The sequence below is a fragment of the Pelodiscus sinensis genome, chromosome 11 (assembly GCF_052426305.1).
Source record: "Pelodiscus sinensis isolate ZL-2025 chromosome 11, ASM5242630v1, whole genome shotgun sequence".
NCBI lineage: Eukaryota > Metazoa > Chordata > Testudines > Trionychidae > Pelodiscus > Pelodiscus sinensis.
The window spans coordinates 23389081-23401640 of NC_143062.1; the positions used below are offsets into that span (position 1 = coordinate 23389081).

The 12560-nt window shown below is 38.7% G+C and overlaps 1 protein-coding gene across 8 annotated transcripts in view; it reads right to left on the minus strand.

Annotated features, from left to right (window-relative positions):
* ERC2 (ELKS/RAB6-interacting/CAST family member 2) overlaps window positions 1-12560 on the minus strand; it is a 1139467-nt gene that overhangs the window by 243479 nt on the left and 883428 nt on the right. For all 8 annotated transcript variants that reach the window (XR_016350432.1, XM_075938891.2, XM_075938890.2 and 5 more), the window contains one exon: window positions 9607-9741. Coding sequence is in view for 7 of the 8 variants with exons in the window: in XM_075938891.2 (XP_075795006.2) it covers window positions 9607-9741 (135 nt within the window). In the remaining variant the exon portion in view is untranslated. The remainder of the gene's footprint in view (window positions 1-9606; window positions 9742-12560) is intronic.

Sequence of the window (12560 nt, forward strand, 5' to 3'; positions counted from 1 at the left end):
AGGAAAAACGGTTCAAGACAGTTGGCAGTTTTTCAGAGAGACATTATTAAGGGCACAAGAGCAATCTATTCTCCACCATGTAGGAAAGATAGGCAGTAACTGTGGTATCTCTAGACTTTAGTAAAGTTTTTGAAACAGACGTTCACATTAACAAACTACAGAAATACAACCTAGACGGAGCTACTGTTAGGTGGGTATATAACTGGTTGGATAACCATTCCCACAAAGTAGTTATCAATGGTTCAATCATACTGGAAGAGCATAACGAAAACGAATGGGATTACACAGGGATCTGTATAAAATATTAATCAATGGTTTAGATGATAGCATAGAGAGCACACTTTTAAAGTTTGCGGAGGATACCAAGTTGGGAGGAGTTGTTCTACCCTACATTCATTAGGCCTCAGCTGCAGTATTGTGTCCAGTTCCAGGTGCCATACTTCAGGAAAGATGTGGACAAATTGGAGGAAAGTCCAGCAAAGAGCAACAAAAATTATTAAAGGTCTAGAAAACATGACCTATGTGGGAAGATTGAAAGAATTGGGTTTATTTAGTCTGGAAAAGAGGAGACTGAAAGGGGACATGATAACTGTTTTCAAGTATTTATTACTTTGTTACAAGAAAGAGGGTGAAAAATTATTATCCTTAACCTCTGAGGATAGGACAAAAAGTAATGAGTTTAAACTGCTGCAAGGAAGGATTAAGTTGGTCTTCAGGAAAAACTTACTTTAAGGGTGATTAAGCACTGGAATAAATTGCCTAGGGAAGTTGTGGAATCCCCATCATTGGAGATTATTAAGAGCAAGTTAGACAAACACCTCTCAGTGATCGTCTAGATGGTGTTTGGTTTTGTCATGAGTGCAGGTGACTGGACTTGATGTCTTCTAGAAGTCCCTTTGGTTCTATGATTCTATAATATGAATAAGATGTTTAATCATATACTTACATATTTTAAAGCTTTATCACTAGATGAATCAGGAATCCAAAGCTTTCTACAAGAAGTGGACCATGAAATCAGATTTGCAATGCAAAAATGTATAATCTCCTTTGTAATGAAAGCCTATGACATGCTATCTCACATAAGTAACCAACATTAAAAGTATTGATTATGCAATTTTGTTATCAAGTTACTGTAAATTATAGAATGGAATTTTTTTTGCCTTTTTCAGCTGCTTTATGAACCTACTCTAGAGTGTGATGGTGGCAGTTAATGTTTATACTAAGCAATGCAAGATAAATGTAAACCTCTCTGTAAGTACCATACATCCTAAAACACACATTCCGGGGAAGTGACAGGGAGAGGTTTCTACAGCTAAACATGGTCTTAAGAAATTCTTCCATATGTGGAAAAGACTCTGCAAAGCTGACATATAAATATAGAGAGATATAAATATACACAAGACATATGTATACTTTTATATCATTCATTAAACCTCAAAATATAAAATAAATTTATTTCTCTAAGCAAAGGATAGGTATAACTTTTTAGTATACAGAATTCATCTTCTGGAAGTAATAGAGACCGTAAACCCTAACCTCTGCACTCCAAATTATCTGCCAGTAAAAATGCAACTTTAATATAATTAAAAGGCATATGAAAACACATATAGCTATACTCATTATAAATATAAGGCTAGGGATAACAGCATTATAATAAACAGTTCGTATTTACATAGAGTTTTTCTTGATCAAAGAGTTTATTAGCCATTAACACTGTTGTATGAATATAAATGCAGCATTATAAATTAGAATAAATGAGGGAGGAGCCTGAGCTACAAAAATGAGGTTCAGATCAGAACTTCCCAAAAGTTCTGAACATGGGGTTTTCATCTGGACTATTACAAGTATAAAAGACCAGAAGTGAAGTTTCAGTAATCGACTAATCCAAAGTTCCCCAAAGTCCAAAGGAAGTTGGATGAAAAATTGGATCAGTCCCATTTTTAGACCCAAGTAGGTATTAATGGCTATATAAATATTAGAAGCAGGAATATTCCTCTGTACATTCTCTGATACGTAGTATGAAATCATCATTAAGGCCTGGAGTCAGGAAGGCACTTAAGCATATGTTTAATTTTAAGCACATGATTAGTCTCCTTGCTTTTACTTAGCTACTCAGTCAAGGCTTAAGTCTTAACTTTTGACTGTATAAAGAGAATGAGAAATACACTAGCTACCATTAAAAGGCCAGCATTAGCTAACAGCTGCCCTACAGAATTATGTGACATTCCAGTTTTCCTTCATTCCTGGAAATAATCATGACAACTGTGTACTACATGATAGAAAAGGATTACTTTTTTATACTAACCATGATAAAAGCTGTTTTACAGTATTTATTTTAATTAGTGTGAAATATCTTAATATTTTTAAAATAAAATATTTGTAAAATAGATAAGATAGACATTTCATCTGAAGAATGTTCTATTTTCCCCAGCTACAATAACCAGATGAACTGGAAGTTATTCACACCATAAGCTCTCTAAAGTGGATGTGCTCATGACGGGGAAATATTGTAAAACCTGAAATTACTTTAAACCTCACTTTCAACTTCACTCTAGTCTAACAACTTTCAACTTTGCATCTCGAAATGCTTTACAAGCATTAATTAACACCTGCCCTGAGTGATAAGTATTACTTTATTATTAATTATTATTATTGTTATTCAGAATCCATGTTAAAGTTGTATCAATGGTTTAGATGTATTTTAGTTTAATGTCTTCCCTAAGTAAAACAATGAATCAATGACTGGAGCCCATTGACAATGGTTCCCAAGACTGTGTGCTATGCTGCTATACTACAATAGCTCTTTCTTTATACATTAGAAGGTGAGTTGGTACTGTCCTTATCAACCCAATTTCTATTGTATTTTTGTGTTATATAAACAATTTAGTTTTACATACTGACGAGTTTCAGAAGCAAGTGCTGGTTTAGACTGTGGCAACTCTTCATAGTGTTTTTTTCTTTTCCAGTCACAGACCAAAACCAGACCTACTTTAATTTGGGTTTTTGATTAATGGCCTATATTTTATATTTTTCAAATTACCACATTCATGTAATACATTAATTACCTAAAACAATCATTTCCATTACCTAACACAACTCCTACCCTGCTTCCAGATGTAGGTAGGGAAATGTAAAAACGGGTTCAATATTACAAACTCATGGAAGAACAGGGGGTTAGTCCTCAACATTATCACAAAACATAAAGGATCATGTACTTAGCCTGCCTCTAGTGCTGAAAAAAATTACACATAATACCACATTCCTAGCCAGCCCTCCAAACTTTTACAAGGCGAATGTGGTGATTTCCAGATCTAGCGGCAGACATTGCAAAAACTCATGAGGACCATTCAGAACTCTTCACACCATTTTCTTGAGCTCCTCCTGAAGAATTCAGAGGCTCCAGCTAATGACCAACCTCTTATATTTTAGTGGACATGGTGCTTTTGCCAAGTAGTATAATCACTGTTCAAATGAATAGGGAGACTGTGGGGAAGGATATGTGGAACCCCTGCTAGCTGACAATGAGTGGTACTTTCCTGATTCCCCATCAGTCACCTCGTTGCCAAGTTTGTGCATCACATGGGTTAGGGTTGTGAAATACCACAGAGTGGTCAAATATTGGAATAAATTGCCAAGGGAGGTGATGGAATCTCCCTCTCTGGAGATATTTAAGAACAGGTTAGATAGACATCTGTCAGGGATGGTGTAGGTGGAGCTTGGTCCTGCCTTGAGGGCGGGGGGCTGTACTCGATGACCTCTCGAGGTCCCTTCCAGTCCTATTATTCTATGATTCTATGATTCTATGCAACTTTTTTTTGCTAATTATTTAGTGTGCTAATTCAAATATAATTATAGGATTTCTCGTAAAACAATGTGAAAATTTAGCACTGCTAAAAGGCATCAGATTGACAGCCCTGAGGAATCAGGTCCTGTATCTCTCCACAGGACATGTGCAGGCAAGTATCATGCACTCAAACTGCCCTACCAGTATGCTTCAACTCTCATCTAGGGGAGGTAAACTTTTCTAGGTATAACATGGGTAGATCAGACTCCTTGGGCTGTGCAGTTCTTGACCTCACTGTTGAGTCCTCCAAGTAATGCAAGGCATGGTGATGAGTTTGTGATTTGGGACCTGGAAGTGAACCCCCCACTCCCTCCCGCAACTCATATTATATAAAGGCTACTAAATAGCGATTAGATGGGAACGCTTCTAATCTCTATTGAGCTGGTCTTGGTGACCAAGAGGTGAAAGGATATGCACCTTATTAGGATGTCCTGAAAAATTCAGCCTTTACCCCTAGTAAATGCTACTGTTTCACCATTACAAAACAGTCTTGTTTCTGAAGCAGCGTTGCCACCTCTCATCACATCTGGGGTGTGTCTAGACTACATGGCTCCGTCAATGGAGCCATGTCAACTAGTTTACCCAACATAGTCAATGAAGCGGGATTTAAATAATCCCCACTTCATTAAAATAAAAATGGCCAGCGCGCTTTGCCGACAATCAGATGATCCGGCACAGTGCGGCAGTCTAGACGTGGATCGGTCGACAAGGGAAGCCTTTGTCGACCGCTCCCTTATGCCTCGTGAAATGAGGTTTACAGGAGCAGTCGACAAAGGCTTCCCTTGTCGACCGATCCACGTCTAGACTGCCATGCTGTGCCGGATCAGCTGATGGTCGGCAAAGCGCGGTGGCCATTTTTATTTTGATGAAGCGGGGATTACTTAAATCCCTGCTTCATTGACTATATCGGGTAAACTACTTTACATGACTCCATTGACGGAGCAATGTAGTCTAGACACACCCCTGGTGATTTGTTTTCTTTTAATGCCCCAGTTCATAGAATAATGTGATTATGTGAGAATCTCAGATTTCCTTTTAAATAAGGTACAGTTTTAATCCTTGTGGCTGCAGGGAAAAAGCATGAAAAATGACCAAAGGGTACCCCATAGGTTCTAAAAGCAGAAGGCAAAGAAGCACTCAAAATATTATTTTTTAAAATCTCGTGATTTGGGGTGAGCCAGAGAAATAATTTTTGAATGTTTGGTATTAGCAACACTAAAAAGGTCAGATTTTTTTAGGTTCTGGGAGCAGACTGTCTGTAAACAGAGCATATCAAATTCCTTCTGAACTGTAATGTGGCAGAGAGGATGGAAATTTGGTTTGTAACTATGGGAACTTGCCTTCTATTCCCACTTAGTGTGAAGTGAGCTGGATATGACCCCTTGTGACTAGGTGTGCATACCCTGTACTAGAACAGGAGGGGTGAAAACCCTGTGGGCAGAAGTCCTGCCCCTTCAACCGCTTCATGCCAGACTGGGCATGCTCCTAGTGCTGAGACAGCATAAAAGGCAAGTGAGCAGCTCAGTCTGGGCTGGCCAGTGAAGAGGAAGGACCGCCAGCTAGAGCTCCAGAGCCGCAACAGTCAGTGATCCAGACAGTAGGAACTGAAGTTCCAAGAGACTGCCGCTACTCAGCCTCAGTGGAGCCCCAGAGAGAAACCACTGCTGGGGAACTGGGAGACCAGCTGCTACGTGGGACAACACCTTAGTAGCACTGGTAGGAAGCAACCCAGGGAGGGTGCAGGAGTGGCCTCTCCCACCCAGGTACACTCAGCGTGTTTTGGCCGGATTCCCAGCCAAGGTATTGGTAGATTGATCTATCGCTCACAGGGCTCTGGATCGGGACCCGGTGGAGCAGAGTGGGCCTGGGTCCCCCTACTAGGGCACTAGCCACCAATCGTACTGACTTTGGCCATTGGGCCATTCTGGCCTGCTCACAGGACTGCTTACAGACTCAGTGTTATCCAGAGACAAGGGGATATTTACAGACTAGAAAGATTGCTGACGACACTGCGGCTGATGGTGCCTCAACCCATAATGGTCACACTCCTGTGATGGCGTGTGCATATGCTGCCACACCCCTCAATTTAACTTATCAGTAAAATGACTTAACAACACTTATCACCCTGTAAGGCAGGGATGTGATGCCTTAGTTAAGAAAAATTTTGAATTACACAGAAATATTGTCAGCTTCCAATGGAAGATCTGGGACTAGAACTCAGTCTGCTAATCTGAAGCACTTTTCTCTAAACTACAAGGCATTGGGAGGAGCAGGGTCTCTCAATTTCATCACCTATGGAAGCAGACATAATAGCATTGGTGTCAGTGACTATGTATCACATGAGATTTTGTGATAACTGTGAGGTTTACAACCACATAGCCTAATTCCTTATAGACTGGAGACCACAAAAGGCCAGTAGTGTTGCAGAAGAGGTTATGGCACAAAGTAGGAGTATGCTGCTCCTTGATAACATCTGATTGTGGCAGATTGCCCCAAAAGTCCAAGAGAAAGCAACCAGCTGGTATCTCCTCCAAACAGATTGTGAGGTAGGAAAAAAACGTGAAATAGGATTCCTATTCCTGGGGACAGCACTGTTGAATGGGATCAGGAAAAGGGTAAAGAGACCTCTGAGGCTTTGGAGTGAATGAAACATGTGGGGAACAGTGGGAGAAAAAGCTTCCTGGAAGTGTATACAAGACTAAGGAGTCAGGAGTTTACATAACTGGAAGTTCAAATTAATTCATCATGGTTTTTTTGTCGCAGTGATCCAGATTAGATTACAACATGCACTCTGCATGGGGCTACCCACATTACAGCCACTTGGAAAATGAGGCTACCTCCAAATGTTTATTAAGGAGAATTTAACATAGGGAGCACATTACAGCAGTGCTCCAGGATCTGCACTGACTGCCAATAAGTTTCCAGGTGGAATTTAAGTTGCCAACTGTCAGGTACAAACTGAAGGAAAAGAATCAAAGAATTTAAATACTAAGTTGCAGATTTGTTGTTAACAGCTAGTTCTGTATGAAAGAAATAAATATTATAAATACTGAGGTGTATTTATATTACTTTTTTGAACTTACTCAATAGCAATAAATACGAGAAAGCCATTTATATAAAAATAAAAATCAGAGATACAAAAGCCATGCAAATATCCCTATTGCCTATGTAGTTTTCCTAGGGCAGAGGTCCCCAATGCAGTGCCCGTGGGTGCCATATTCTCCCAAATATATGCTGAGTGGTAGAAAATGTCTTACTCGTTCATGCAAACACACACACAAACACACACACACTTTTTCATATATGCCATGTACAATATAAAAGTTATTTCTACATATATAAATACACATACAAAACTAGCAACACTCAAAATCATCAATATCAACTCAATACAAATTAGATATTTTCTGAATTTAATATTGTGTGTACTTCAAATATATCTTTTTTTTTCTATTTATATTTTGGAATTTCTGCTTACTGTTCAAAACTGATAGACATCCTTAAAAGGATAACCAGTAGTCCCTGTTAAGTGGCATATGTGTTACAATATGCACCATCTTTTTCTTCTCATAAAATTAAAAGTACCCTTGGACCATTTACACATTTATTTTTTCCACTTTTTCTGTGGTTTCACACCACAACCAGTATGTTGGATCATGGTCACCAAAAACCACATATCCAGAATTTTGTATGCAATAAACGGTTGTGAATAGGAAATAAAGGTTTGCATAATAAAACCACATGGCAATCAAACTGCAATAACAAAGAGTACTGTATGGAATGGGAAACAATAACAGATCACAGACAGAGGAAAAAAATGATTCATAATTGAAAAATGAAACACAGACTATGATTAGTTCTCTCACATGCAAGCCAGCATGTTGTTCTGGTGCAGTCTTTTGACTATGATTAGCTTGTGGATTTATTTATTTATTTGATGCGTAATTGACCATCTGCCAAGGTTTAACTGCCACACCAGCAGATTTCTAATGTGCTGGTTTGTTGATATATAGATCCTCCATTTTATTGTCACCTCCTGCTCTTCTGCTCCTTGACTGCATAATCATTTCTCATTTGTGTCCTACCATTCTCATCACATCTCATTTCTGACTCACTGTTCCCCATTCCTGCTCATTCCATGCCTTTCCCTTACTTCCCACCCTCTCTAGCTTATGTTCCTTCTTCACTCCCCCTTCATTGCTTCACGCGCACCAACTCTATCCTCATCCCACTATTCTCTGCTTACACACAATGACAAGTCTTTATCTCATTTCTACACCCTCCATCATTTGCCCTCCTTCCCTCTAACATAATCTGCCCAGACACCAGCTTCTAAACATTGCAACCATCCTTGACATGTCTCCACTCCAGTGGTTGCCCCTTAAATCTTACACCCATTCGTATCTCCATTACCTTTCTATTCTCCTTCTCTTGTACACTTTGGAATTCATATTCCACCCAAAGAGAGACTACTGCTACGCTCACCTTCATCTTTCTGCCTTCCCTTCCACAAAAACCAGAATTTCTATTGCTGTGTCACAGCTATGCCTCTGCAGCTGCTCTTTAGCCTTTCCCTTCTCTTACCTTTCACACCAATTATCTCCAATCATCAGACAGTGGCATTGAGCTACTACTCTCCTGTGCCCACTGTTTACAACTTTCCCCATTCTCAGTCATTCTCCTTCTTTGACAAGCACGTCTCTCCTTCTGCCAATTCTCTTCCACAATATGATCTAAGGAAGTGGGTCTGGCCCACGAAAGCTCATCACCTATTAAACCATCTTGTTAGTCTTTAAAGTGCTACACAGTTTTTCCTTTTGTTTTAGCAAGATCAGACTAACACGGCTACCTCTCTATTACTTGTCAGAGAATAGTTACTTTGAAACAAAGGTCTCCTGAAGTTGTGTCAGGCTGGGCACTCAAAGATTGAGGCTCCCAAGAATCACTAGTAATTTTTGAAAAAAAATCGTTTCTAAAGTACATCCCAAAACACTTACATTTTGTTTACTAAAGACAATCAAAACTGAGTTAATGCAATCTTTACTAATGAATGGTTTCAATTCAAACGTATTTTCATGGCCATCTTAGGAACAACAGAACATGAACTCATAATGGAAATGCTGACCAAGTCTTAGTATAGCAGCTATTCCAAAAAGCAAGTATCTAATAGTGAAGTTTCTGTAACAAAGGCTATATCTAGACTGTAGAGTTATATTAGAAAAAGATACGCAAATTGTGAAATGTAATTTATGTATCTTTTTTCATTTTTCCAAAAGAGGCTTTTCTGAAATTTGGCCTGTCTACACGGGGCCAAATTTCAGAAAAAAACCTCCTCTTTTGGAATATCCATTATTCCTCTCACCAAGAGTAATACAGGGATGCCAAAAGAACATATCTCCTTTTTCGGAAACTGTTCTGGGATACCTCTGGTATCTTGGAAAAGTTCTGCAGCCTAGACATGGCCTAAGCTCATTAGTAACTTTCTGTTTGAACAGTTGAATCATGACTCTACTTTAATGCTCAAAGCAAAAGTAAAAGGAAGAGAGGGAAGAAAAATATTATAAGAAACAAAAAGCCAAACAGAAACAGAAAGGAAAACATTTAGATTCCCTGAGAGATGGAAATAAATAGCAAAGCTATTCGTTTCAGTTCCAAAGATGTATCACTCGTATTGTTTATTATTTCTTTGGAATATTTATTTTATCTTGAAATTTCAGAATGGTAAAAGGGTGAGCGTAAAGGTTAGAAAGGAGGTAACTGACCTGATCTGGAGAGGGTCGGTGATTTGAGTGCTGGGTTCTCCCAGGAGACCGATGGTGGTGGTGGTGGTGGTGGTGGTGGTAGTGATGATAGTCATCGTCATAATTGTCTGCCATCAGTTTCATTCTATTCTGTGTCTGAATAGGGAAAGGAGACAATTCTGTTGATTACCTTTTCTGTTCATTCCCTCTGAAGCACTGAGCATCAGTCATTTTCAGAAGATGAGATACAGAGCTACATGGACTATTGGTCTGACCCAGGAGGGTCATTCTTACATATTTAAGTACTTAGAATTTATCGAAAATACAATCTCAGTGGGATCCACGGTATGGCACCTACAGTTCTCCTTCCATTAAAAAAATCTGAAGATGTCAATTAAAGATGTTCAAGATGTTATCATAAGTCACATTATAAGCTCGCAAGCCTGTGATTGGTTGTGTAGATGCAAGGGTCTGCCAGCAGAAGCCACATGGAGGATTGGGGCCTAATTTAGGAAAGAAAGAAAACACAGTGGTATTTTCTTTTAATACTTCTTCAACCCAACTAAAGTCACTAAACCAAATATGATGCCAATTAATGCTTCATGAAATCAAACTGATTTCTACACAAATGGAATTGCAAAGTTCAGAAATTGCCCCAATACATTCACTGGGTTTTTGGAGTGTAACAGAGAGAAAATCCCTGTAATCAAATTCATTGCCACATGTTCAGTCACTAACAAACCCATCTTTTCCATTTTACAAAGAGATGATCTCCCATTTCTTTTTCAAACAATGGAAGGTTGAACAGCAAAAACAACTGACTACCAGAGCTGGTCGAGAAACAAAGTTTCTATTTTGTGAGAAATACTATGATTTCTAAATAGCTTTCATACTGAACAGAACAAACATGAAATACAGAAATTCTCAACAGAAGAAATGTTTGTGCAAAATTTTGTTTAGGGACAATAACAATATTTTGTTGCAATTTGGACTTATTAAATATTAATATTTTTATTTTGTATTAATTTGTATCATATTTTAAATTCATTTTATACATATAAAATTGTATAATAAAATAAAATACAAATAAAAACCTATAACATAAACATTTCAAAACATTTCAAAACCTATAACATAAACCTATAACATAAACGAAATTAACATGTTTCCACAGAATAATTCTGACTTTTAACAAATTAGTATTTTTAGACCAAAAACATTCCAAAAACATTCCACTGGAAAATGTTTTATCAGCTCTACTGAAAATCAATGAGTAATGAGTAATGCGGAGGGAACCAGTGAGGTTAAGCAAGAGTGAAATGGCCTACGGTTTATGAGAAAATACTAAGTAAGGGTGGGTTTCAAAAGAGAGCAATAGTTAAAAATGCACCGCAGGCTTCACCAGAGCAGCTCCTTGAGACTATGGAAAACAGAGCACTTATAAAAGTGGAAATTTGGAAGCTGCTAATAGCAAATTTATCTCAAAGAAAAATCTACGGAGTGGTCCAGAGCTACTCCAATGTTAGACAGTTTCCTGGTGAAGATGCTGTGAATGTCAGAGATGAGAGTACAATTAATTTTCTGTTTTGCCCCCTTGCCCTACTAAAATAAATACCTGCAAACAAAATACTAGTTGCAAACATATCCTTGATATTTAAAACATTTTTGAGCTAATTACTGTAATAAGTGAACCTAAACCCAGACTTTTGTTTCAAAGGTAAGAGATACAAGAAACCTCTAAATAAGATAATAGTCTAAGGTCTATACATGGTCTTCATTTACAAGTGCTCTTTCAGTGCATTAGATTTCTTGATAAGCAATGGAAATGGGTTCCAATCTTTCATCTGTGGGCCTCCTTTGCACCTGAAGCAATGGCTGCATGACCTGCACAGGTGTCACACTGATATTAAATGGCACTTCATGCCTGATACTCACCCAAACCCACTTGTAAGGTGTGTGAAAGCTACAGAAAGGATGTTATATCCTGTTATTCTAAATGGAACTGTTAAAATTGGAACCATTGGAACTATTGATTAAGTGTAGCTGACTATTATGGAATATTTGAATTATTGTTTCATTATCTTCAAGATTGCAGACACTGACTTAGCTTGAAGATAAACACTGTCACATGCAAACACATTTATCTGCACCCAAAGCCTAAGAACATCCAAATCAAGGTCCAAATCAAGGACCTTTCCAAAGATGTATGATTAGGGTAGCTACTAAAACTTGTACAAAATCACTAGAGACTGAGTGATAATTACATCTGCCGCTACTGAATATTACTGTTTACAAGTGCCTGAAATGTCCTATGTCCTATCAAATAGCAAGTAAGTGATAAGGACCTTTACTTAGTATCTTATGATTTAAAAATGTTTATAAAGATAAAATGAAAAGAATCTTAAGAAATCAGCACCATAGCAGCCAGCTTCTTATAGATTAGCAGAAAGATAAGTTTAAACCAGTAGTTCTCAAATTGTGAGTCAGGATCCCAAAGTTGACTGGCTTAGACATGCTATAGCTGAGGGCTGAACCCTGAGCCCCACCACTCAGAGCAAGGGTGAGCAAATGCCAGCCCATGGGTGGGGTCTGGTCCACCAGAGTTACTCTATGGTGGGCCCCCATCTCTATGTTTATCTGCACCTCCTTACATAACAAGTGACTGCAGCTCTTGTTGACCACAGATCGCCATTCATGGCCAATGGGAGTGGCGGGAAGCAGTGTCTTGGATCATGCTGCTTCCCACTGCTCCCATTGGCTATGAATGGCGATCCATGACCAACAGGAGCTGTAATCGCCTGATATTTGCAGAGGTGCAGGTAAACAGAGATGGCAGCCCACAAAGGACTAACCCTGAAAAGCCTCTGCTTTTTTTTTTTTTTTTTTTTTTTTACTGTTCTCTCGTGACCCATTGCCAAAGCCAAATTCCAAAGGCTTTGAACCAGTGGGACTCAAGTTACAGGCCCCTAGGGCCA